The 23,317-nt window shown below is 51.9% G+C and overlaps 1 protein-coding gene across 2 annotated transcripts in view; it reads left to right on the top strand.

Moving 5' to 3' along the window:
- The window catches only part of TBC1D2 (TBC1 domain family member 2), a 51,907-nt gene extending 30,449 nt beyond the window's left edge, over positions 1-21,458 (top strand). The window contains exons 1-9 of one of the 2 annotated variants that reach the window (XM_044386788.2): positions 462-519; positions 2,703-2,727; positions 6,069-6,179; positions 11,741-11,928; positions 12,980-13,456; positions 17,086-17,206; positions 19,189-19,374; positions 20,112-20,233; positions 20,922-21,458. In XM_044386788.2, the coding sequence (XP_044242723.1) occupies positions 6,075-6,179; positions 11,741-11,928; positions 12,980-13,456; positions 17,086-17,206; positions 19,189-19,374; positions 20,112-20,233; positions 20,922-21,129 (1,407 nt within the window). In that variant the 5' untranslated portion in view covers positions 462-519; positions 2,703-2,727; positions 6,069-6,074 and the 3' untranslated portion in view covers positions 21,130-21,458. Of the gene's footprint in view, positions 1-123; positions 520-2,702; positions 2,728-6,068; positions 6,180-11,740; positions 11,929-12,979; positions 13,457-17,085; positions 17,207-19,188; positions 19,375-20,111; positions 20,234-20,921 lie in introns of those variants that run through there. The other variant, XM_026506155.4, reaches the window with a different exon arrangement.
- Positions 21,459-23,317: the final 1,859 nt, after the last annotated feature.

The raw sequence follows: 23,317 nt of genomic DNA, 5'->3' as shown, positions 1-23,317 counted from the left end.
CAGAGGATGATGCTCGCCACCCCTCAGAGCTGTTAGGAGAACTGGTGATGGTAGCAGTGCCGAGTCCCTGGCACCTCACAGGCCTCCCCCGAGTTCACGCGGGGCTTCCCTTTCCTCCCCCAGGAGCTGGTGAGGATCCTGCACAAGGCGCTGGAGGCTGCCCAGCAGGAGAAGAGGGCGTCCAGCGCGTACCTGGCCGCAGCCGAGGACAAGGACCGGCTGGAGCTGGTGCGGCACAAGGTGCGGCAGATCGCAGAGCTGGGCAAGCGCGTGGAGGCGCTGGAGCGGGAGCGGGAGAGCCTGGTGCAGGCGGCCGGCCTGCGGGAGCAGCAGGTGCAGGAGCTGCAGCGGCACGTGCAGCTGCTCCTGGAGAAGAACCAGGCCAAGCAGCAGGTCATCTGCAAGCTCTCCGAGAAGGTCACCCGGGACTTCACACATCCCCCTACCCAGCCGCCTGTGCCCCCGGGGGCTGCCGACAGGGACTTCCTGAGCCAGCAGGAGAAGATGGAGCACCTGAAGGTAGGGCCCCTCCCCTCAGGCCCTGTGCCCTCAGGGAGCACACTGCTCTCAACCCTGGGGGTTTCTTAGATAGAGCAGGGATAACCCTTCATTCTGGAAGGTTCATGTTTGAAATTGACATTGCTGGAAATATTGCTACACACTTCCTCACTGTCTTAGCCAGAAGGTCCGGCGCATTTGACCTTTTCATGATATCCTAGGCTGGAAAGGGAAGGGGTCTCTAGATTATCATTAGAGGTGGAAGAGCATGAGATGAGGTCGGAACTCCCGAGTGCCAGACCAGCTAAGTGTCACGCGGATGCCCTCGGGAGCTCAAGGTTCCTGGCGGCCTCCCCCAGCATGCAGTCAGGTGATGTGTGGCCGGCTGTGACTTGCCCATAACCGTGGCAGTAATCGCTGCTCTTCTGTGAGACTGACTGCTGTGCGGCGGCCACTGTCATGGGTGCCCTGCTCACATCATCTCATTTGATGCTCGACCAGCCCTGTGAGGCTGTCACTTGTGTGCTCCCCACTGTGGGCAGGAAGGCTGGGGCTGAGAAGGGGCCGTGTGCGGAGGAGCTGGGGAGCTGGAGCTCTCTGATGAGCGTCTGCTCTGCTGCCTTCTGGTTTCTTGGGCCTTCCTGCTCCTGCCGCTGTCCCTGCCTCCCCCTTGTCCAGGCAGTAGTTCTCCCCTGGGGAGGCTGTGCCTTCCCACAGAGACCAATTGCAGCATGGGGAGCAGGAACTTAATTTTAGGTGTGGACAGCAGTGTCCTCTCTAAGACGTGGTGACAGGAGCTGCTGGACCACCGGGAGGCCTGAGGCTAGGGATCAGTGCTCATAACCCCCACTGCCCTTAAAGGCAGCTGCATAACCAGGGCCGGTCCTGCCCCAAACCCCACCACGCACAGCCGCACGGGTATACATATGTACATATAATGAGGGGAGCTCCCTTGCCATGGGACCAAAGCATCGCTGCTGGAAGAGGGGAAGCAGAAGGAAAAAAAGAAAATTCCAGAATCTTTTGAGAGACCACTGGGCAGTGTGGTACAGTGGCCCCTACCCTAGCTGTGAAGTCAGGCCTAGGTTTGGATCCAGGCTCTGCCTCTTACTAGCTGTGTGACCGCAGGCAAGGTCCCTCACCTCTCTTTAGAATGGCCTCACTGTTCCTACTCATGGGGTTGATAGGGGGGTAAAGGAGAACATGAAACCCAGATCCCACCCATCTCCTTCAGCATGAAAAACTACATAGCTAGTCTTTGAATCTTTTCCCTTTAAAATCAGATTCTTTTGAGTTCAAAATGAAAACAAAATCCTTTCAAATGCAGATGGAGTGAGACTATTAGAAAGCTCTAGGGGCTGGAAAACTGCTTTCATCAGATTGCTTCCCTACCCTCCTCTGCCCTGCTAAGAGTCTTCTGTCTGTGCCCATCTTGCTGGAATCCACAGGTGAAGACCCCAAAGAGCAGCTTGGGGCTCCGAGAAGTAGATCTGTCGGGTGCCTCCAGACCGCGTCCGAGAGCCGGCTAGAAGCACGGTCTGGCTGTAGGGGATGGAGTGTGCCCCTGGATTTGCATGTGCGGGAATTGATCAGTGAGCCCAGATAGAGGAACTTCCTGTCAACCAAACTTACCTTGCTTCTGACCCTCAGAGGCCCAGTGTTTGTGCCAGAAAGAACTGCATGTGCTAGAGTTCCTCGTTTGTTAGCCTTTACATGTCTGATCTGGAAAAACAGAAGACTCCTCAAAAATCCGTTGTCTTTCCGTTTGGAGACAGAGCAATGTTCACACCTCCCCTTGCCCTGGGACGGAGGGCATGCGACCTTAAGGAAATGCCCCCTTGTTGAAGCTGCCAGTTTGAGAACAGGATCATTGACCTCTTAAATATCGGAGCTGGAAAGACTCCGAGATCTCGTGTTTGACATTTTCTGGCAGAGACAGCTGAGCCCAGACAGGGGTCCAGGGTCCTACAGTACAAGCAGCAGGGTTGCAGCTAGACCCAAGTCTCCCCACACAAGATCCACTGCCTTCCCCACGAACACAGGGGCTAGTCCACGCCGCGTTTCCCGGGGAGAGTTCCCGGGCTCCTGATCCCTGTGAAGGCAGGCAGACAGGCGCTCTTCTTCCTGTCCCCTTTCTCCAGTTGTGTTTTCCTCCTGTCCTGTGGCTTTCTCTTCTCTGAGCTCTCTCTTTTTCCTCCCTACAGTTCTGAGCCACGAAGAACACTCAAGGTAGGGCGATGAGCTGAATGGGGAGATGCTGCCCACCCCCCCACCCCCACGGCTGCTCCAAGAGGTGCTCACACCCACCCTCGCTGCCTGGGCTGGAGGCCGGTGCCCCAGGCAACATGTCCAAGGCCTTGGAAATGCCAGGGAGCATTCGGGGCCTGGGGTGAGGACAGAGGGCTGGTAACAGGAGGCAGAACCGAGTGGCCGTGTAGAGCGGCGCACTCCGCCGACACGCTTTCACCTAGCAAGGGTTTTCCATTCCTCTGTGGACCGCACGCACCTGGGCTTGGATCCTGCCTCTCTTGCGTTCTAGAGGACTTACCCTCTCTGTACTTGTTTCCTCATCTGCAAAATGGGAACGATGGTACTTTAATACGTAGCCCACAGCATGGTGGAGAAAAATTACACATGATAATGTGTGTGAGGGGAAACAGGTCTGACACATAGTAGGAGCTCAGGCGAGGGGTGGCTCTCTTCCTCCCTTGCCGGAAGCTTGTATTTTCACAAGTGTTTGGGAAGAACGGACAACAGCATCATATCAAAAACAATTAACGGTAATTAACTCATAATATGGTAGTATCCAGTCAGTGTTAAAATTTCTCAGTTGATTTGTAAATATTATACATAGCTTTTGGGTTCTTTTATATAATCTTTTAAAATAAATAAATAAATCCTTGAAAAAAAGCATGCGCAACAGCAGCAGGGGGGACGTCTCCCAGCGGGGAAGGAGGATGCTGCCGCGGGAGCCCAGAGAAGGAGGAGACACTGGTATTCACTACGTGCGGCCGCCAACTGAGCCTTTGGCACACAGGACCTAATCACGTCCTCCCAACAGTGCCTGAGGCGGTACTGTTCCTGTTCCTGTTTTCCAGATGAGGGGAGGAGGCGCTGAAAGAGCAGGAACTTGGGCTGGGCTCCGTGGTGCAGGCAGGATCTCTATCCAGGCAGTAGGGCCACAGAGCCGGCTCCCTGTCCACTAGGCAGCGCCGGCCCTGGGGCAGCGCCTGTGTCTCTGATGCGGCGTTATTGTCCTGGAGGGTCAGCGAGGTCTGCCGAGCACAACCCTTGAAGGATGAACCAGACATCTGGCGTCCAGGTGGATTCCAGCAGGGACAGAGCCTGGGGAGTATCCAGGCTGTAAATGCAGTGGTTGGACTTGGCTTCAGAGTCATACGCATCTGGGCTCGGTCCCACCCAGTCTCGTACAGCTGTGTGACCTCAGACAATGTACTTGTCCTTTCAGAGCCTCGGAGACCGTGTCTGAGTTCCTTTCAGGGCTGCCGGGAAGGCTGAATGGGAGGATGTGCTTAGCGCGGGGTGGGGGGCATAGGGTGATGGTGCGGGGAGCCCGCACAGCTTCTGTGTTCAGGAATCTGCGAATCTCCAGACACCAAAACGGAAGACCATCGTCATGGGCAAGGGGAGTGGTCCTGGAAAATCCTGATGTCCGTGGGAGGTTGGTCCTTGTGCTGCAAACATGACGAGTCCCACCAAGCTCGCCACCCCTCCACCTAAGAATAAGAAAATGGGGGTCGTAGAGAGGAAGCAGGCCCCCACTTGTGCAGGAGAGCAGCTGGCACCCCCTCACAGCATTTCTGAGAAAAGGGAGCCCAGAGTTTGACCTCAGGTAGACATGGTGGGAGAGTAGGAGGAAGTCCAGGCTGGGGAGTTGGAACTACCCGGATTCAGGCCCCGCGGAGAGAGCAGAGAGCAAGCTCAGCCTGAGTACACAAAGCCTTGCAGCCCGGGCACAGTGAGGCATGCAAAAGCAGGGATGGCCAGGGCGGGAGACACCACGGACAGCCCCAGTGGGGTGATGAGAGGCCATGTGATGAAGCCAGCCAGGGGCTTTTATTTCTAGCTAAGGAGCCCTGGGGAGCATGTGGCCCTCCCACTGGGTCAACCATCTCAGCAGAAGGCAGCAGACCCTGGGTATGAAGTGGAGCTTCTGGGCTGGGAAGGATCTTGGCCAGAATGCAGGCCCACCCAGGGAGCATCAAGATGGCCTGTGAGCCGTGCACACGTGACCCATCCCTGATAATGAGGTGCCGCAGACGTCACAGGTGTGATGCTCTTAATTTCTAGATAAATCAGGGCCTATCCCTGCAATAATGTCTCTCTCATGCACTTACATCCCAGTACGTTTCTTGAGTGGGAGCAGAAGGGGTTGAGCTTCAGCTAGTGAATGTCCCGGCATTTCAAGTGTAGCGGTGAGCGTGCACTGTGCATTGCTTCTGTAATGTCCGTCCCAGCAGAATGACGGTTGAGAGCCAGTGCTGTGGCTGCTCCTTTCTGAGGCTCCGGCTCCTGCTAGAGCCTCCCCAGTGCTTGGCCAGCTTCTCCTCGAATGCTCTAGGCACAGAGATGCACATCACAGCATTATTCATAATCAAAAAGCAACCAAAAGCACTCAGGGCCCAAATAAAAAATAACAGGGGAAGGATTATAACTAATGTATAGTAAATTCACCCAACAGAATAGTCATCAGACATTAAAAATAATCATTGGCAAGCTTATGTAATATAGAGTACAGTTGACCCTTGAACAACACGGGTTTGAACTGCACGGGTCCACTTACAGGCAGATTTTTTCTGATAAATACTGTATAGTAATGTTAATGTATTTTCTTTATAATTTTCTTAGTATTTTCTTTTCTCTAGCTTACTTTATCGTAAGAATACAGTATATACCACACATAGCATCTGAAATGTGTGCTGATTGGCTCTTTTTGTTCTCAGTAAGTCTTCAGTTAATGGTAGGTGATTAGCATTTAAATTGAGGGGGGTAGTCAAAAGTTATATACAGATTTTGGACTGTGCGACAGGGGTGGAGTTCAGCGCCCCTAACCCCAGTGTTGTTGAAGGGTCAACTGCATTTACAAGGTGACATTAAGTAAAAAATTTTCCACCCAAAATTGTTCAGTATGATTGCAAATATGTGACAACATTTTAAAACCAACACTACTTGGATATTTGTTTCTTTTGGTCTCTATACTTAGTGTTATGACACATGTTACCTCAGGTCATCTCCCAGTTGCCCAGTGGAGTAGTATTTGCCCCTTTTACAGATGAGAAAGCAGAGTCAGAGTTGTTCAGTGAAGCCTCCCAGCCAGGAAGTCAGAACCACAACTTGAACTCCAGGCTTGATGCCCTCTCTACCATATCATGCTGGATCAAGATTAGTGAAGGGGGCTGTCTGCAATACTACTTCTTTTAGACTTTCTTCTCTTCTGTTGTCATTCTTAGAAATGTCTAAAGGAAGAAAGAGTTGGAAGCTCGTTTGAGGGTGGGGGTGAGGGAGATGTTTATGGTGCAACTCCTCAAATGCTTTGCCCTCTTCTCCAGGATGACATGGAAGCATATCGGACCCAGAACCGCTTCCTCAACTCTGAGATCCACCAGGTCACAAAGATCTGGAGACGGGTGGCTGAAAATGAGAAAGCCCTCCTGATGAAGGTAAGAGGCAGAGTCTATCTCCATGCCCATGCCCAGCCACCCTTCTGTCCCTCACCTTCTCACCCCTGTATCCGTCTGTCCACATCATCTGCGCTACCTCTGGGCTGTGCCCTTTACAAGCTGCCTTTCCAGCTGCAGGCATCTGGGCTCTGACTGCTGATTGCTGCTTCTGACCACAGCAGTGCAGAGGAAGAGGCAGGTAGCCATTGTTCATCTCCCCTCCCAGCTAGAGCAACTTCCAGAGGATTCAAAGGGCTGCTACTATTCCCCTCCCCCCTTCATTTTTCTCTTTTTTTCCCCATTTGGGAGTCAGATATTAAAGATTAGACATTCCAAAACAACTGCATATGTGGGGAAATTAGAAGGTGGCTATGCACATCCAGGGAAAGGCTCAGAAAAGACTTGAGAGCTTAAGTTTACACCTTAGGCTACCCTTGGCACAGAGACAGCCTATAACAATCAAAAAACAAAAATTTTTTCTCACATTGGGAGAACCTGATTTCTAGTGTTCAGATGTCCAGCTTTCTACAAAAAAAAAAAAAAATCTCAAGGCTTGCAAAGACACATGAAAGTATGGCGCATTTGAAGGAAAAACATAAATCAGTAGAACCTGCCCCTGTAAAAGACCTGGTACTCGATCATACTAGACAAAGACTTTTTTTTTTTTTTTAAAGATTATTTGTTTATTTATTTGACAGAGAGAGACAGCCAGCGAGAGAGGGAACACAAGCAGGGGGAGTGGGAGAGGAAGAAGCAGGCTCCCAGCGAAGCAGGGAGCCCGATGTGGGGCTCGATCCCAGGACCCTGGGATCATGACCTGAGCCAAAGGCAGACGCCTAACGACTGAGCCACCCAGGCGCCCCTAGACAAAGACTTTAAAACAGTTGTCTTAAAGATGCTCAGTGAACTAAAGGAAGATATGGAGAGTCAAGAAAGCAATGTATGAACAAAAGAGAAATATCAATAGAGAGTTAGAAAACATACAAACAAACAAAATTCTGGAACTGAAAAAGTACAATAACTGAAACGAAAGATTCACTAGAGGTATTCAAAGGCAGATTAAAGCAGGCAGAAGGAATCAGTGGACTTGAAGATTGGACAGTGGAAATTATTCAGTCTGAGAAACAGAAAGAAAAAGCTTGAAGAAAAGTGAACAGAGCCTAAGTGATTTGTGAGACACCATTAAGCAGACCAACATACCCATTATAGTATGGAAGTCCCAGAAGGAGAAGAGAGAAAGAAAGGGGAAAGAGAATATGAGAAGAAGTAAAGGCTGACAACTTCCCAAATTTGATGAAGACATGAATAAAAACAGCCAGGAAGCTCAACAAACTTCGAGTAAGATAAACTCAAAGAAACCCAGACTGAGACACATTATAATCAGTCTTTTGAATGCCAACTACAAAGAGATTGCTTGAAAGCAGATAGAGAAGCAACTCCTCACACACAAGGAATCTTCAAGAACATTATGAGAGGATTTCTCATCAGAAACTTTGGAGGCCAGAAGACAGTGGGCCAATATATTCAAAGTGCTAAAATAAAAAACAAACAAACAAAAAACTGAACCAAGAGTTTGTATCTGGCAAAAATTTCTTCCAAAAATGAGGGAGAAATTAAGACATTTTTGGAGAAAGAAAAGTTGAGAAACTTTGTTTCTACTACATCTGCCCTACAAAAAATGCTTAGACAGGGATGCCTGGGTGGCTCAGCCAGTTAAGTGTCTGCCTTTGGCTCAGGTCATGATGCCAGGGGCCTGAGATCAAGTCCTGCATCGGGCTCCTTGCTCGGTGGGGGGTGGGGGGGAGCCTGCTTCTCCTACTGCCTACTGCTGCCCCTGCTTGTGCTTACTCTCTCTCTCTGACAAAAAAAAAAAAAAAAAAAAAAAAGAAAAAAAATGCTTAGACAGTCCTGGAGACTGTGAGGGAAGGACTAGACAGTAACTCAGAGGTGTATGAAGAAACAAAAATCTGAGTAGTGGTAAATACATGGACAATTGCAAAACCTAGTATTATGGTAAACGTGGTTTGTAATTCCACTTTTGTTTTCTACGTGATTTAAGAGTAATACATTTTTAAAAATATGATTAATCTAAAAGGTAGTATTATTACAACTTTGTTTTGTAACTTCACATTTTGTTTTCTATCTAATTTCAGTAATCAATGCATTTAAAAGAATTATTCATGTTTCAGGGCTCACAATGTATAAAGATGTAATTTTGTGACAACCATCAAAAGGGTAGCAATGGAACTATAAAAGAACAGAGTTTCTGCATGTTATTGAAGTTAAGCTGCTATAAATTCAAATTAGAATGTTATAACTTTAGAATTTTAAATTAATCCGTATGGTAGCCACAAAGAAAATAGCTATAGAATGTACACAAAAGGAAATGAAATGGGAATTTAAGCATTTCAAGACAAACTAACATACAAAAGAGGCAATAATGCAGGAAATGATGGACAAAAATGGTATGAGGCATAGAAAGCAAATAGCAAAAGGATAGAAGTCTCTTCTTATCAATAATTTAAATGTAAATGGAATAAACTCTCCAATTAAAAGACAGAGATTGGCAAAATGAATAAAAACTCATGGTCAAACTATATGCTGTGTACAAGAGACTCATTTTAGATCCAAAGACACAAATGGATTGAAAGTGAAAGGATAGAAAAAAGATATTCCATGCAGAGGGCAGGGTGGCTATATCAGACAAAAGAGACTTTAAATTTTTTTTAAATTACAAGAGACCAAAAAAGACATTATATGTTAATAAAAGGTTCATTACAGTGAGAAGATACAACAGTTATAAACATTTACACACCTGATAACAGACCAGCAAAATACATGAAACACAAGCTAATAGAACTGAAAGGAAAAGTAGATAATTCTACGATAATAGTGGGAGACTTTAGTACCCCCACTCTCAATAATGGTTAAAACAACCAGACAGAAGATAAGTAAGGAACTAGAGGCCTTGAACAACACGGTAAACCAACTGGATCCAACAGGCATAGCATAGAACTCTACCCAGCGACAACAGCACACATATTCTCCTCAAGTGTATATGGGACATTTTCCAGGACAAGCCATATATTAGGTCACAAATTCTGTCTCAGTAGATTTAAAAAGACAGATGCCATGCTAAGCATCTTCTCCAACTGCAACAGGATGAAATTAGAAATCAGTATTGGAAGCAAAACTAGAAAATTCACAAACTAGTGAAAATTGAACAACATACTTTTCAACGATGAATCAAAGAAGATATTACAAGAGAAATTAGAAAATACTTAAAAAGGAAAATGAAAAAGAAAACATAACGTACCAAAACTTAGAGGACAGAGCAAAAGCAGTGCCAAAGAGGACATTTATAGCCATAAACTTACTTACTTAAACCTACTTTAAAAAACAAGAAAGATCTCAAATAAACAACCTAACTTTACAACTTGAGGAACTAGAAAAAGAAGAACTAAACCCAAAGCTAGCTGGTGGAAGGAAATAATAAAGATTAGAGCGGAAATCAATGAAATAGATAACAGAAAAATAATAGAAAATCAATGAAACCAAAAGTTGATTTTTTGAAAAGATGATCAAAACTGACAAACCTTGAGCTAGGTGGACTAAGGAAAAAAGGAGAGAGGACTCAAAATGAGAAATGAAAGTGGGGGCATTACTACTGATTCTGCAGAAACTAAAAGGATTATAAGAGTACTATGAACAGGGGCACCTGGGGGGCTCAGTCGGTTAAGCGTCTGCCTTCAGCTCAGGTCATGATCCCAGGGTCCTGGGATTGAGCCCCATTTCGGGCACCCTGCTCGGCAGAGAGCCTGCTTCTCCCTCTCCCTCTGCCTGCTGCTCTGCCTACTTGTGCTCTCTATCTCTCTGTCAAATAAATAAATAAAATCTTTAAAAAGAAAGAGTATTATGAACAATTATATACCAACAAATTGCATCACCAGATGAAATGGATAAATCCCTAGAAACACAAAGCCTGCCAAGACTAAATCACGAAGAAATAAAAATCTGAATAAACCTATAACTAGTAAGGAGATTGGATTAGCAATCAAAAATCTCTCAACAAAGAAAAGCCCTGGACCTGACGGCTTTACTGGTGAATTCAACCGAACATTTAAAGAAGAACAAGAGGCCTTCTCAGACTTTTCAAGGAGGGTGTATGCAGACTAGTGAGGGAGTCAAACAGAATCAAGATGCAGTTGGGCATATAGGATTCTTTGGGGCCCAAAGGGAGGAAGAAAGTCAGGGAGGGCTTCCTGGTGGGGGTACCTTCTAGAGCTAAGTCCTAAAAGTGAGTTAGTATTATCCAGGCAAACAGAGTAGAGAAAGGCCGTCCAAGAAAAAAGAGAGCATGGTCAAGACCTGTGAACTGAAGGCAGGAGGAAGGTGGGGAGGTTGGAGGGGAAGAACTTTGGGAAATTCTCTGAGGAAACTGGGAGTTGTAGAAGGGTTTTGAGTGGGGAGGTCTTCAATCAGACTCATGTTTTGAGAAAGCTGGGGGCTCAGTGGGCTTGCGGAGGTAGGCCAGGGAGCACAGAGACTTGGGAGTCTGTAGCAGAAGTGCCTGAGAAGAGTACTGGGAGGGGACTCGGGAAGTAGCCTTGGTGGCAGAAGGACGCAGATGTGAGAGCCAGCTGGAGTGGGGAGGAGAGCAGGCTCACCTAATGGCCTGGAGTTGGTGCTCGGCCAACGTTTGGAGATGGTAACCCGGGCAGGCCTGCAACAGAATGGCAGCCTTGGCCAGAAGGCTCACATTCTGCCACCCCAGGATGAGACAGGAGCCAGGCTGGCCCAGAGGTCACGGCAATGCCCTGAGGCTGATATTCCCTGTCCAGCTTTTACACAGAAGGAAAGTGGGCCCAGGAAAATTACCTGACTTGCTCGGCACACCTGGCTTATGGAAAGAGAAAAACAAAAGTTCAAGACAGGGCCAGGGAGTATGCGGCTTCGAAGGCCACTGGTGGGAGAGAGGTCGTGTGTCCGAGGCATGGAAAGAGCTGATATCGCCGAAGCAGAAGGGACAGGGGCAGGTCCAGAGCCATGTGGCCATCTCCTGGTAGTGCTCGGTAGGACCCCCTACAGAGAGCTGCTCTAGGCCAGGTACCCTGGGAGGGGCTTTACACACATCCACTCACCTAATCCTGGAGTCCTGGGACAGACTCTATTATTTCCATTGTTTAGATGAAGAAGCTAAGGCACAGAGAGGTTAAGTAACTTGCCGTAGGTCCTCCAGCCAGCAGTGGCTGAAGCAGGATGGGACTTGCAGTCCCCAGCAAGAACCCGCACTGCCCCTGCCCCCCTCTCCCCTCTCTTCTGAATCCAGCTGCAGCCCTGGGTCTGGCTCTCTTGCCTGGAGCCTCTTCTGCCTTGCGATAGACCCTTGGGTTTGGAGCCTGTCTCCTTTCCCTTAGACGATGGGCTGGGGGTGGGAAGGGGATGGGAGATGAGGCTGGAGAAGGGCTTGGCTGCCTACAGCTACTCAGGCCTCTCGGGGCGGGGGGTTGGGGGGCCAAGCCCAAGCAGGTGGCCTGACAGCCCCACCCCGCCCTCCACAGTGTGCCTACCTCCAAGCCAAGAACTGCCAGGTGGAGAGCAAGTACCTGGCTGGGCTGCGGAGGCTGCAGGAGGCCGCGGGGGGTGAGGCCACCGAGAGCTCAGAGTTGCTGCGGCAGCTCACCCAGGAGGCGCTGCAGTGGGAGGCCGGGGAGGCCTCGGCCGACGGCGTGGAGCTGAGCCCCATCAGGTGAGCCCAGCAGCCAGCGAGGGCGGGTTTTGGTCTACGTGACCTGAGGGTCCCCAACCGCCCTGGGGCTGGCTCCTGCTGACCACTACACATCGTTTACCTTCTCGTGTCTTCGGATAAAGGAGCATGTGCTTGGGATGAGCCCATAATGCGGTTGAGGTGATGCAGGCTCAGAGGAGGCCGGCCCTTGCCCAAGGTCACGCAGCATATCATGCAGCTGACCTGGCTCTGCCTCTAGAGCTCCATTTCTTCCACTTCCCTAGGCTGCCTCCTGGAGGTGTTTGTCAGGGTCGGGGGAGGAGGGGAGTCAAGCCAGCTGCCTTCCCTGAGCCAAGTCCTTGCTGAGCGCAGTGAACACGGGCAGTTAAATATAACAGAAGGGGCTGTGGCTGGGGTCCAAAGGCCCCCGGCAGCTGGGTGGCCCAGAGTCCAGACCAGGCTCTCTCACCGTGTGACCTTGGACAAGTCACTTTACCTTTGTGGGCGACATATTCAGCCTCCATCACATATGGGCCAAGATCCCTGCTTTGCAGGATCAGTAGGACTAGTGAGACAGCACGTGCAGAGCACGCCGTAAGGGTGAGTAACTGTGGAATCAGTGCAAGGCCGTCTGGAATGGACCCCAGCTCTCCCACCCTGCTTGTCATTGATGCTGTCTGCTCCCCATCCATCCTTGGGCTTACTCTCTGTGCAGGTGGGATTCTATATGGGCAGTGCTGACTCCTTGAGCCTAAGGCTTCATGGAGTAATAAGAGGGTCCTTTATATTTGCAGAGAATGCACTCACGATGCACTTACTGTGTGCCAGGCACTGTCTAGGCCCCCAGCATTTTACAACAGAGGAGGTCAGTGGGTCTTCATGAGGCAGAGCAGGGGTTCTTCTACCCATTGTAAAGATAAGCAAACCGAAGTTCAGAGAACTGAAGTGACCCGTCCAAAGCTGCATGGCTAACCCACAGTGAAGCCCAGGCAGGAACCTGCCCACCCCCACCCTGTCCCTTATCCGGGGAAGGGCTCTGCAAAGTGCTGCTAACGTAGGCTTTTGCTGGCAGTGAGTATGATGAGTATGGCTTCCTGACGGTGCCCAACTACGAGATGGAAGACCTGAAGCTGCTGGCCAAGATCCAGGCCCTGGAAGTGCACTCCCACCACCTGCTGGCCCATGAGGCCGTGGAGCGGCCACTGCGGGAGCGCTGGGCTGCCCTGGGTGATCTTGCACCCTCGGTCGAGCTCAAGCAGCTGCTGCGGGCGGGTGTGCCCCGAGAGCACCGGCCGCGTGTCTGGAAGTGGCTGGTCCAGCTCCGTGTCCGGCATCTGCAGAGCCCCGGCCACTACCAGGAGCTGCTGAGCCGGGGCCAGGTCCGCGAGCACCCCGCTGCCCGCCAGATCGAGCTGGACCTGAACCGTACCTTCCCCAACAACAAGCACTTCACCTGTCCCACCTCCACCTTCCCCGACAAGCTACGCCGGGTGCTGCTGGCCTTCTCCTGGCAGAACCCCACCATCGGCTACTGCCAGGGCCTGAACAGGTAAGCATCACAACCCTAGTGAGGGCGCAAGGTTCTTTAGAGCACCCCTCTGTCTCTTTGGAGTCTCCCAAAAACCTGGAGAGGTGAGTCCAGGAGGCTTGATTCCCACCATACGGATGGGGACAACATGGACATGTTCAAGACGGGGACAAGGACAGGTTCAAGACGGAGGGGCTCCTCATGCTGTGCTCTCTCCTTTGACTTGTGCTCAGGGCGGTGCCACTTATATGGAAAGCCTTGTGAATGGTCCCCTGGAATTTTGTAGTGCACAGCTCAGCTCACATATTGCAGAGCTGTGTGGTCAAGGATCATTTACTTTAAACAAAACCCATTCAAGGGAGCCCAAGAAAGAGAGAATTGGTAAATGTCACAGGGGAAGCTCATAAAAGCCAGGAAAAGAAAATAGAGGACAACACCAGATGGTCATTAGAAACTAAGGCATCTCCTCTCTCCAGCAGGGTCACAGCACTACAAAACCCCAGAGGTGCCCTGGGGACAAGTCCCGGGGGGGGGGGGTGGCACCACAGTCCTGCTCTGCAGCCCCCTGGGGCCACACCATCTCTGGCCTCTCTAGCTCTAGATGTCTGCTTCCTTTTCTCAGCAGACCAGCCTCTGTCCGTCACTCCTTGGACATTTCGGGCCCGTCGAGGCTGTCCGAATGGAGACCTCGGCCCCTGTGTCTGGAGCTTTCTCAGCAAGTCTTCCCACTTGTCGACACCCTCGTGTCCCAGGACAAAATTCCTAAAGGAAGGAACGTGATTGGCCCATCCCAGATTCATTTCTGCTTCTGGTCCCACAGCAGGATGGAAGAGATTGGGGGTGGAGGTGGGGTGCGGTGGGGTGGGGTGACCTACTAGGGCTGCCCCCTCCAGTACCTCAGGACTCTCGTGGATGTCCCCCTGCTATCTCCATAGAGGTTAAATAATTTCAGATATTCCCCAAAGCAAGTTTCAACTCAATTTAATTTAAATTCGCATCTACTCAAGCAGAATTTACATAAGACATTCTGCTTCCCTCATAGGTGGTGTGTGACATTTATTTAACACAGAATAAACATTCAGAGAGTCCCCACTCAAATTTGAATGATTCCTAAGGGTAGAGATTTTTGATACTGATTTCCAGCCTAAATTGAATGAAGTTGAGCGTATATACATGTTCAGTTACTGGAAATCCAGAGTTAAACCATAGCACAGCTAATCTAAGCTGGAGGGACGGGGAAATCCTCTAGCAGGAAGGGTCTTCAGATAAACCTCCCAGAAGGAAAGAAGCTTCTGCCTGTGTGGAAAAAGGCAGCACGAAGCCTGGGGAGGGGTATGTAGGAAAAACAGACGAGAGAGGCAGGTGGCACCCCCCTTCTTCAACTCTTCCTCTGAATGCTTTTGTTCTTTTGTTTTTGTTTTTGTTTTTACTGATAATTGGTGTTTTGGCAACTATTCATATTATTGCTTAAAATCGGAGGTTACCTGTACTGGGAAGAGCCCCGTCACATGTGGAGGGGGGGCAATTAAACCCCCACCCTGCGGGCCCCTTTCACTTGTCTGAGTGCCGCCATCTAGTGGCATCCAGCAGAACTGCGTGCATGGTGTCAGAAGACAGACCTTGGCTTCTGTGCAACAAATCAGCCTGTTCAGGGGATGACAGATATCATAGTAATGATACAGTGCTAATTTAGGGCAAAAACTTTAAAGCCAATTCTCATTAAAATATAAGTGGAGTGCATTAGAAGTAGATGGCTTTTTTCCCCCACATCACCACACTCCGTCCTTTGCAAACCCACTTGAGCCTGAATGTCTTAGATTGGAGTCTGGCTGCAGCCCTGAGCAGTTGGTAGGCCCTAGTTGGTACCAGCAGCCTCTCACTACTGACCTTTCAATGTGTGCAGAAATCTATGCTGGTGCCGGCAGCCAGGTCCTGGACTGAGCACGTCCTGAGGCTCCAGTGGGATGGGGTAGTATGGAGAGAACAGCAGGCTGGACTTGGGGAGCCCTGGGTTCTGTCTCCACTCTGCTACCAACTGACCGTGTGACCCTGAGCAAGTGACTTCTGCTTTCCAGGACTCGGTCTTCCCAACTCTGCAATAAGTTTATCTAGACCAGGGATGACCAGTAGGAAGCACCTGCCTGGAGCCTTGTCTTCTGAGTTTCTGCGGCAGCCTCCAAAGTCAGTGGGAAAGAGCACAATAATTATTTAGTTATGTCTGCCCTGGACATAGACAAAGGGGAGTGTTGTCATGATTCACTAGTTATGTCTGCCCTGGCATAGACAAAAGAGAGTGGTGGCCAGTGTTTCACATATTTGCTATCCCTGAACTAAATGACCTCAGAAGGCCCCCTTCCCCAGCCTTGAGAGGGCAGAGCTTCCTATTTCCCAAGAGACCTGTGACCCTTCCTTTCATCCCCTCAGCTCAGACTCAGGAGGGTTTGTACAGATATTTCAGCCAGAGTGGAAAGAAATTCCTTCCCAATCTACTGGGGAGAGAAAAGGGGTCTCTTTTTTCTTTTGAGAATTAACCCTGTTTCTTTAAACAGTGTGAACCTCAGAAGAGGTTGGAGATCACGAATCCAGTCTAGTAAGAGCCCAGAGAAGGACAAATAGCTGGACAATGAAATGTGTTAAGCCCGTCAGGAGTGTGAGGCTTCACAGTGCTATAAGGGGGCATCTCCCTAAGGGTGTTCAGTGGGTGCACTGTACAAAAGGGGCTCCATAGCCCCACTGGACAGCCTTGGGTTAGTCACATGAGGTTTTGTCACTGCAGAATTTCTAAGATGTCCTATACCATCAGCCTCTAAAAGGGGGCTAGAGTGTGTAGCTTTTCCCAAACAGTTTTTGATTTGGGACCTTGTGTTCACCGAGCATCTTGAGAGACCACTGCATTTTGGGAAATGTATTCCTGGGTGAGACCTGCCAGGAAAGATGGGAGAAGTAGAGAAAACAATACTTCTAGGACGAAATCCCCATCAGCACTGTGGGTTTTTTCCTTTCTTACCATGGTCTCATTAGAGCCTCATGATAACCTTGGGGGGAGTTCAGGAAGCAAAGGAGAGAACGAATTCTGTGTGGTGAGCGCCTGCTGTATGCCGGCTAGCTAGAAAGGCACTGTAGGTCTGCCTTCTCGCTCAAAATGCCACACAGCCCCGGGGAGTGGGGATTGTTAATCCCACTTCACGGATGATGAAAGTAAGGCTCCGAGATGTTAGCACACTTGTCAAGATCTCAAAGCCTGTGGATATTAAGATGAGGATAGCTGACGTCCACAAAGCACTTACTGCATGTCAGGTACTGTGCTGGGCATTGATCTCATGTTAACTTCATTCATCCTCATAACAGTCCTGGGAGTATGATGAGGAGGCTGAGCCTCAGAGAAGTTTAGGAACTTGCCCGGGATCATCCAGCCAGAATTCATACCTAGGCGATGGGACTCCAGAGCCCCTCCCTAGAGACTGAGATCTCCCCATTGCTCTGGAAATGCCCTCTGTAATCCTCCCCCAAAGCGTGTGCATCTCACCCCAGGTGCCAGAACACTAGTCTGGTTAGAGAGTAGGGTTGGGAGCCAGGGACCTACCCCCGTCACCCTCTGCCTGGCTGCAGCTTCTACACATCTTCCCAGGCCTTCTTTCCTCCCGTTCCAGACTGGCGGCCATCGCTCTGCTCGTCCTGGAGGAGGAAGAGAGTGCCTTCTGGTGTCTGGTGGCCATTGTGGAGACCATCATGCCGGCTGATTACTACAGCAAGACGCTGACGTCATCCCAGGTGAGCAGGGCTGGGAGGGACGGGACTTAGAGGCCATGCAGGTTGGTGCCCCTTAAGTGGTTCCTTCAAGCCAGTGAATCTCAGAAGAATCAGGAAGCTCTCAGGCCTCCATTTCTCCTTCTGTACAGGGGCCAGTCACCTCTCCCTGGGACTCCTGGGAAGTTCCAGTGAGCTGATGGCCTTTAGAGTTGTGGGAGCCCTGCCCACGGGGTAGATTATTGTTATTCCAGTGATGACACCCCGTCATGAGAAATGGTTGGGGGGGGTTGTTTGGTTGGTTTTTGTTTTGTTTTGTTCTTTTCAGAAATGGTTTCTTGGGGAGGGAAGGAGAAGAAAATCTAGAATCTCTCGCTTTTTGCCGGTAAAGAATTTCAAAACAGAGGTCAGGGGGTGGAAGTGGGACTCAGGGTGGGAGGTGGAGACAAGTCTTTGCACACCTCGTCATGGCCTCCCGAGAAGCACAGCAGCCTCCACTCTTCCCGCCCAGCGGCCCTCTCACTCTGAGTGCCGGCCACCCCAGAGTCCAGCACAGCCAAGTGTGGGGCCCGCCCCTCCCCCAGCCAGTTGCATGGCCTTGCCACATCCCCTCTCTCAGCCCCTGGTTTGTCTGCTTTGGGATGGGAGTACTTCTGGGGCGTGATGATAGGTGCATCCGCACTGTCTGCTTCGTGCAGAGAGGCCATCCAGAGGGGACTTTCTCATTTCCCACCCCAAACCTACCAAGTCATTTCCTGCCCGCCCACCCTGTTCCTCTCCTTTCCTATTATGATCGCCCAACACTGATTCCTCCTGTGGGACACCCACCTAGGCGGGGAGGTCAGCAGAAAGGTGGGTGTCCGACGTGAAGGAGGGAGGTCAGGACTGGAGATGGAGACTGAGGAGTCAACAGGAAATAGGTGCTGAATCAGGAAGGGAGGCCCAACCTCACAGTGGCTCGAGGGGCGGCTCATTTTTCCCAGAGAATGACAAAGCTGAAGTCGCCTTCAAGCTCTCTGCTCTGCCATCCCTCCCATAGTGCTTTCAGCCCCCTGCTCAGGGTCCCACGACAGCCGTACCACCTCCGACACTGTGGCCGTGGTCCCGGCTGGAAGAAGCAGGTGCAAGGAGGGGGCTGGCTCCACCTCCCACGGCTTTCCCGCCCAGTGGGTGCTGCTTACACCTTATTGGTCAGAACCGTGTCACATGGCATCTCTCCCTACAAGGCAAGCTGGGAAATGTTTCATATTTTACTGCCATGCTGTAACATCTCCGAAATTGAGGTGTGTTGTATAACTAGTGTGCTGTTGTGGGGTTGTTGGAGGGTTTTTTCTCGTTTTTTTAATACAGAAAATTTTGAATGTACAAAAAATAGAGAAAATAGAATATGAACCTCCATGTATCTGTCACCTAGTTTGAATAATTATCAACACAGGCACCCAACTGCTGCTCCATGTCTACTCCCACTCACTCCTGCTTGGGTGATCTTGAAATAAATCCCAGACATCATGTCGGTAAATCCGTGAGCCCTTCGGCAGGTCTGCTGGCATCTTAGGCTCAGTGAATTACCCTCGGTCTTGCGCTGGACGCGCTGTGCATCTTTTGTGTCGGGCCCAAAATGAATGTGGAGAAGTGGCCGTGGTGTCAGCCGATACAAGTCTGAACTCCTGCTTGGCTTCGGGTTCAGGAGGGCAAATGGGCCAAAACACCACTGGCTAAGAACTTAGGCCACAGAGACCTCCGCACCAGAGCCCAGTGCTCTAGCCCAGAAGATTGCCGGCTGTGCTGGGAGCGGCAGAGTGCTGTGCCACCGGGCCCATCTCCTGGCCACAGGAGACTCCAGCTCCTGCAGGCGCTCCGTGCTCCCCGGGGGCGGGGGCGGTGGGGGGAGGTGGGTGCGATTCCAGGACTGTGTGTGGACGGGCTGGGTGGGAAGGGCAGGCAGGGAGGGAGGCAGCCCCTTCTCTAGGGTGGCGGCTGACAAGCCCTCTCTCCCTGGCTCCCAGGTAGACCAGCGGGTGCTGCAGGACCTCCTCTTGGAGAAGCTGCCCAGGCTGATGGCTCACCTGGGGCAGTACCGTGTGGATCTCTCCTTCCTCACCTTCAACTGGTTCCTCGTGGTCTTTGCAGACAGTCTCATCAGCAACATCCTTCTCCGGGTCTGGGACGCCTTCCTATATGAGGGCACCAAGGTAGGGCACTGTCAAGGGTGAGCAGGACAGCCCTGAGCAAGGCCCTTCAGCCCTCTGGGTCTCGGTTCTGCCCCCGGAGAACGGGAAGACGGTGCTCCCTTGTCAGGGCCGTTGTGGACCTCTCGCGGGAGCCGGCTTTGTAAACTAAAGTGCTTCGCACACGTAAGGAGAAGGGGTGGTTCTGCCTCTGAAGATGTGTCTTAAAGTTGGGGGGATTTCCTTTCTCTAGGGAAGAGGCATGACCGTGATCCAGGAGGCCCATCACTATTCCCTCCGCTGCCCATCCGGTCAGCTGGGCCCCTCCTTCTCTTCCTCCAGTTTGGACTGAGCCCCATACTGGGAGGCTGGCACATGGGTGTGGTCCCCCTTTGCCCCGTACCTTTCTAGGCGACCTGGGCAGGCCTCCCTGTGACCTCCATCCCAGTCTCCCCGTGCTGGTTGGTAGCGCACCACGGTTTACAGAGCACCTCCGGGTCCGTTATTCCGTTTGATTCCCAGTGGGTCCAATAGGGTAGCACCTCACCCAGGGCCCTGGGACAAGTGAGGACAGAGCCAGGACTCAGTCCCCATGCCCAGGTTCCACGTTGTGCTCCCTCCCCCTGGGGTTTCCCCGTCTTCCCGTGCCCCTCGGCCTCCCCTCACTCAGCTTTTCAACCTATCGGGCGGGGGGTTCCTCCCCCTGGGGACTACGAGCCCCGGTCCCTGTGCCCCACCTGAGCCCCCACTTCGCCCCCCAGGTGGTATTCCGCTATGCCTTGGCCATTTTCAAGTACAACGAGGAGGAGATCCTGAGACTGCAGGACGGCCTGGAGATCTACCAGTACCTGCGCTTCTTCACCAAGACCATTTGCAACAGCCAGTGAGAGCCCACCTCTGCCCCCACCCTGCCTGTCCAGCACTCCCATCCCCCACACGTGCCCCAGGACACACAGCAGAGCGTAGGCAGGTGTGTGCTGAGTGGAGATTTGTTAGTGACGCTGACCCTCCATTACAGCTTAGAAATCTCTAGGGACATTCCGCTGCCCCAGTGGTCTGTCTGCCCCTAACCACGGCATTCAAGGCCTCTATGCAGTTTCATTTCTTTCCCACCTTTTCCTGCCCCCCAACACCCACGCCCGGTCATCCTGCCAAACAATTATTTGAGTTCCTAGCTCAACACCAACCTCTGGGGTTTTGGCCTTGCAGTTTCTTCTACTTAGAATGCCTCCCTGTCACCTCCACCACTGCCATCTTTGCCTGGCCAACCCCTACTCATTCTTCAAAAGTCAGCTCCCATGTCACCTCTTCCAAGAAGCCTTCCCTGATAAACCTTTTGTTACTGAGTTAGAGCTCCCATAGCCCTAAGCTTCTTCCTGCCTCAGTACAAATCACTTTGGGTAGAAGTTGTCGTCTTATTTACTGTTTCCTTCCTGGAAGGTGAGCTGCCTGTGGGCAGGGGCCAAGGCCTCAGCCACATGGACAGAATGAATGGCAGGGTGCCCGGGAAGGCCCAGTGAATGCAGACCCAGTGGGGCGCTGGCTTTGGGCTAACTGTGCTCTCCCCCCAGGAAGCTGATGACCATCGCCTTCAACGACATGAACCCTTTCCCTATGAAGCAGCTGCGGCAGCTGCGGAGGGCGCACCGGGAGCGGCTGGAGGCTGAGCTGCACGAGCTGGAGCAGCTGAAGGCCGAGTACTTGGAGACGCGGAGCTCCTGGGGCCCGGCGGTGCCAGATGGTTGCACCAGTGAGGACGAGGGGGAGGGAGAGGCCTGACTTGGCCACCTGCCCTCCCCAAAGCCCTTTCTCCCCTTTGACTGTCAGACCCCCAGGAGGATGGCCGAGGAGTGGTCCAGCCGGTGAGCCCCAGTACCATGTGACACTGGGCAAGTCCCTTCCCCTCTCCGGGCCTCAGTCTCCCCATCAGAACATTGTCTGCTGTGAAGCCACTGGTTAAGACTCGTGAGCACATACCCAGGGTGCCAGCCCTTCCTCACTTCTTCCACAGAGCACGTTAGCACACACACGCCAGAATGCTGTCTTATGGGGTAACCTGGACATTCTTTAAGTTTTATCTGTATAAAACGATGTACATATTGAAAACAGTTGACAAGCTTTGGAACTTGAATGATTCCCAGTAACCAGCTGCTCCCGGGTAGGCCCAGGGCTCCAGGGTGTCACATCACTAGGGCCTTCCCTAGCCTGGGACATCCCTGGGCTCTGTTTCTGTGGGTGTCTGTGCAGGGCCTGCCCCTCTCCTGGTTCCCTGAGGAGCTAAGGCCCTGCGCACTCAGGGTGTGCCTTCCTGGGCCTCTCTAGTGCCGGTTCTGCTCCGGCCCCGCTCCTGTCTACTGAGGCCTGTTTCCTGAGCCTTGCCCCTATGCCCTCCTTTCCTTTCACAGCCTGTTTTGGGGGGAGGGGTTCCGAGGGAAAACCCCTGCCCACGCCAAGAGGAACTTGGTGTGGGGGTTGGGTAGAGAGCCCCGGGTCAGGTGCCCAACGCCTGACCTCCCTCTGCCAGCTTCATGGGCCCAGGCAAGAAGAGTCACCTCCTCTCGGAAGAAGGAGCGGCTGGAGGGTGAGGAGAAGGTGGTGAGAGGGACGTAGCTACAGCCTGTCACCCAGTCAGGGCTGGCTCTTCTGGCACCCGCTGTGTGCCGGCACTCAGTTACAGCTCTGGGCCCTTCCTCAGCAGTCAGAGGCCTCCCCCCCTCCCCAGTCCCCTCAAGGTAGGGGGTCAAGGCTGCATAAGTGACTTTGGCCGCTCATTTTTCAGCGAACCCTTGACTGAGTGGGTACAGGCTTGCGCTGGGTAGTCTTCGGCAGGAAGGACTGGGGGTGGGGGATTCTGGCATGGAAACTTCCAGCTCTGATCTGAGGTTCCTGTCCAGGGCTAGGAAGGAGGCCACACCTGTCACTGGGGACCTTGAGGGGTTGGCTCACCAGACACCCAGTTCCCCAACGCCATGCCCCGCTACACCCTCCGGGAAAACGACGTTCCGAGTTCTTTCCTCCCACATGACGGGAGCTGCCGGCCAGTCCCCGGGCCCTGGGTCTGCCATGAGTACCCCATATAGGGTCTTGACCTTCCTCATTTTTGCTAAACTTTTACATCTGCTGCGATCCTTTCACCGCCAAATGACATCTGTGAGGCGTGAAGGTGGCCTGCAGGGTTCCTAGCTGCACCCTCAACAAGCTGGGTGCTGTACCCCTAAGGGCATCATTGGGGAGACAAGGGGGCCAGCCTCCTGGGCTCCCAGGAGGGCTAAAGGACAGGACACTGGTGCCTGGCACGGAGTAAATCACCACCACTGGCACGGAGTGGCCTTTTTATGGAGAAAGGTCACCCAGAGGGCTTCAAAAAGGCCCAAGGTTCCAGGAGAGACGGGTCCAGCCGGTCTTTCAGCTCCAGCCTTGAAATTCAAATTCCCTCCTCAGCAAAAAATAGACAATCCCAGATCAGACAGGGGCTGTCAGATAAATGACACCCCCCTCTCCCTCTTCCTTCCCATCTCTCCCCTGCTTGCTCTCCCTGTCCTGCCTCTTTTCTCTCTTTCCTCTCCCTCCTCTTTCCCTCATCTTTCTCCCCCACCTCCTGCCCATTCTCCTCACCTTTCTTCCTTTCTCCCTCTTCCCCCTTCCTCATCTCCCCTCCCCACCCCAGGCAGAGAAGTTCTGTCCACAGCTCCGTGCCTCCTGGACTAGGGAAAGGGGTGGTGCTTTGCTGTTGACCCAGCACCCCGTAACCTCTGGTTTGTACCTGGCTGCAGAATCACCTAAGCAGCTTTGAAAGGATACTGGTGCTGTGTGCCACACACAGCCTGTTGTGGGGCGTGAGCGTTCTGATACACCAGGACCGGGGCGAGGGCAGGGGGTGGGGGGAGACCACAGGACTGACCCTGGTCCGGCTTCCTCCAGCCCTGACATGAGATGCTGGAGCTGGAGCCAGGAATGAGGACTGCCT

The sequence above is a fragment of the Ursus arctos genome, unplaced genomic scaffold (genome assembly GCF_023065955.2).
Source record: "Ursus arctos isolate Adak ecotype North America unplaced genomic scaffold, UrsArc2.0 scaffold_18, whole genome shotgun sequence".
Classification (NCBI taxonomy): Eukaryota; Metazoa; Chordata; class Mammalia; order Carnivora; family Ursidae; genus Ursus; species Ursus arctos.
This window is presented reverse-complemented; position numbering and strand designations above follow the sequence as displayed.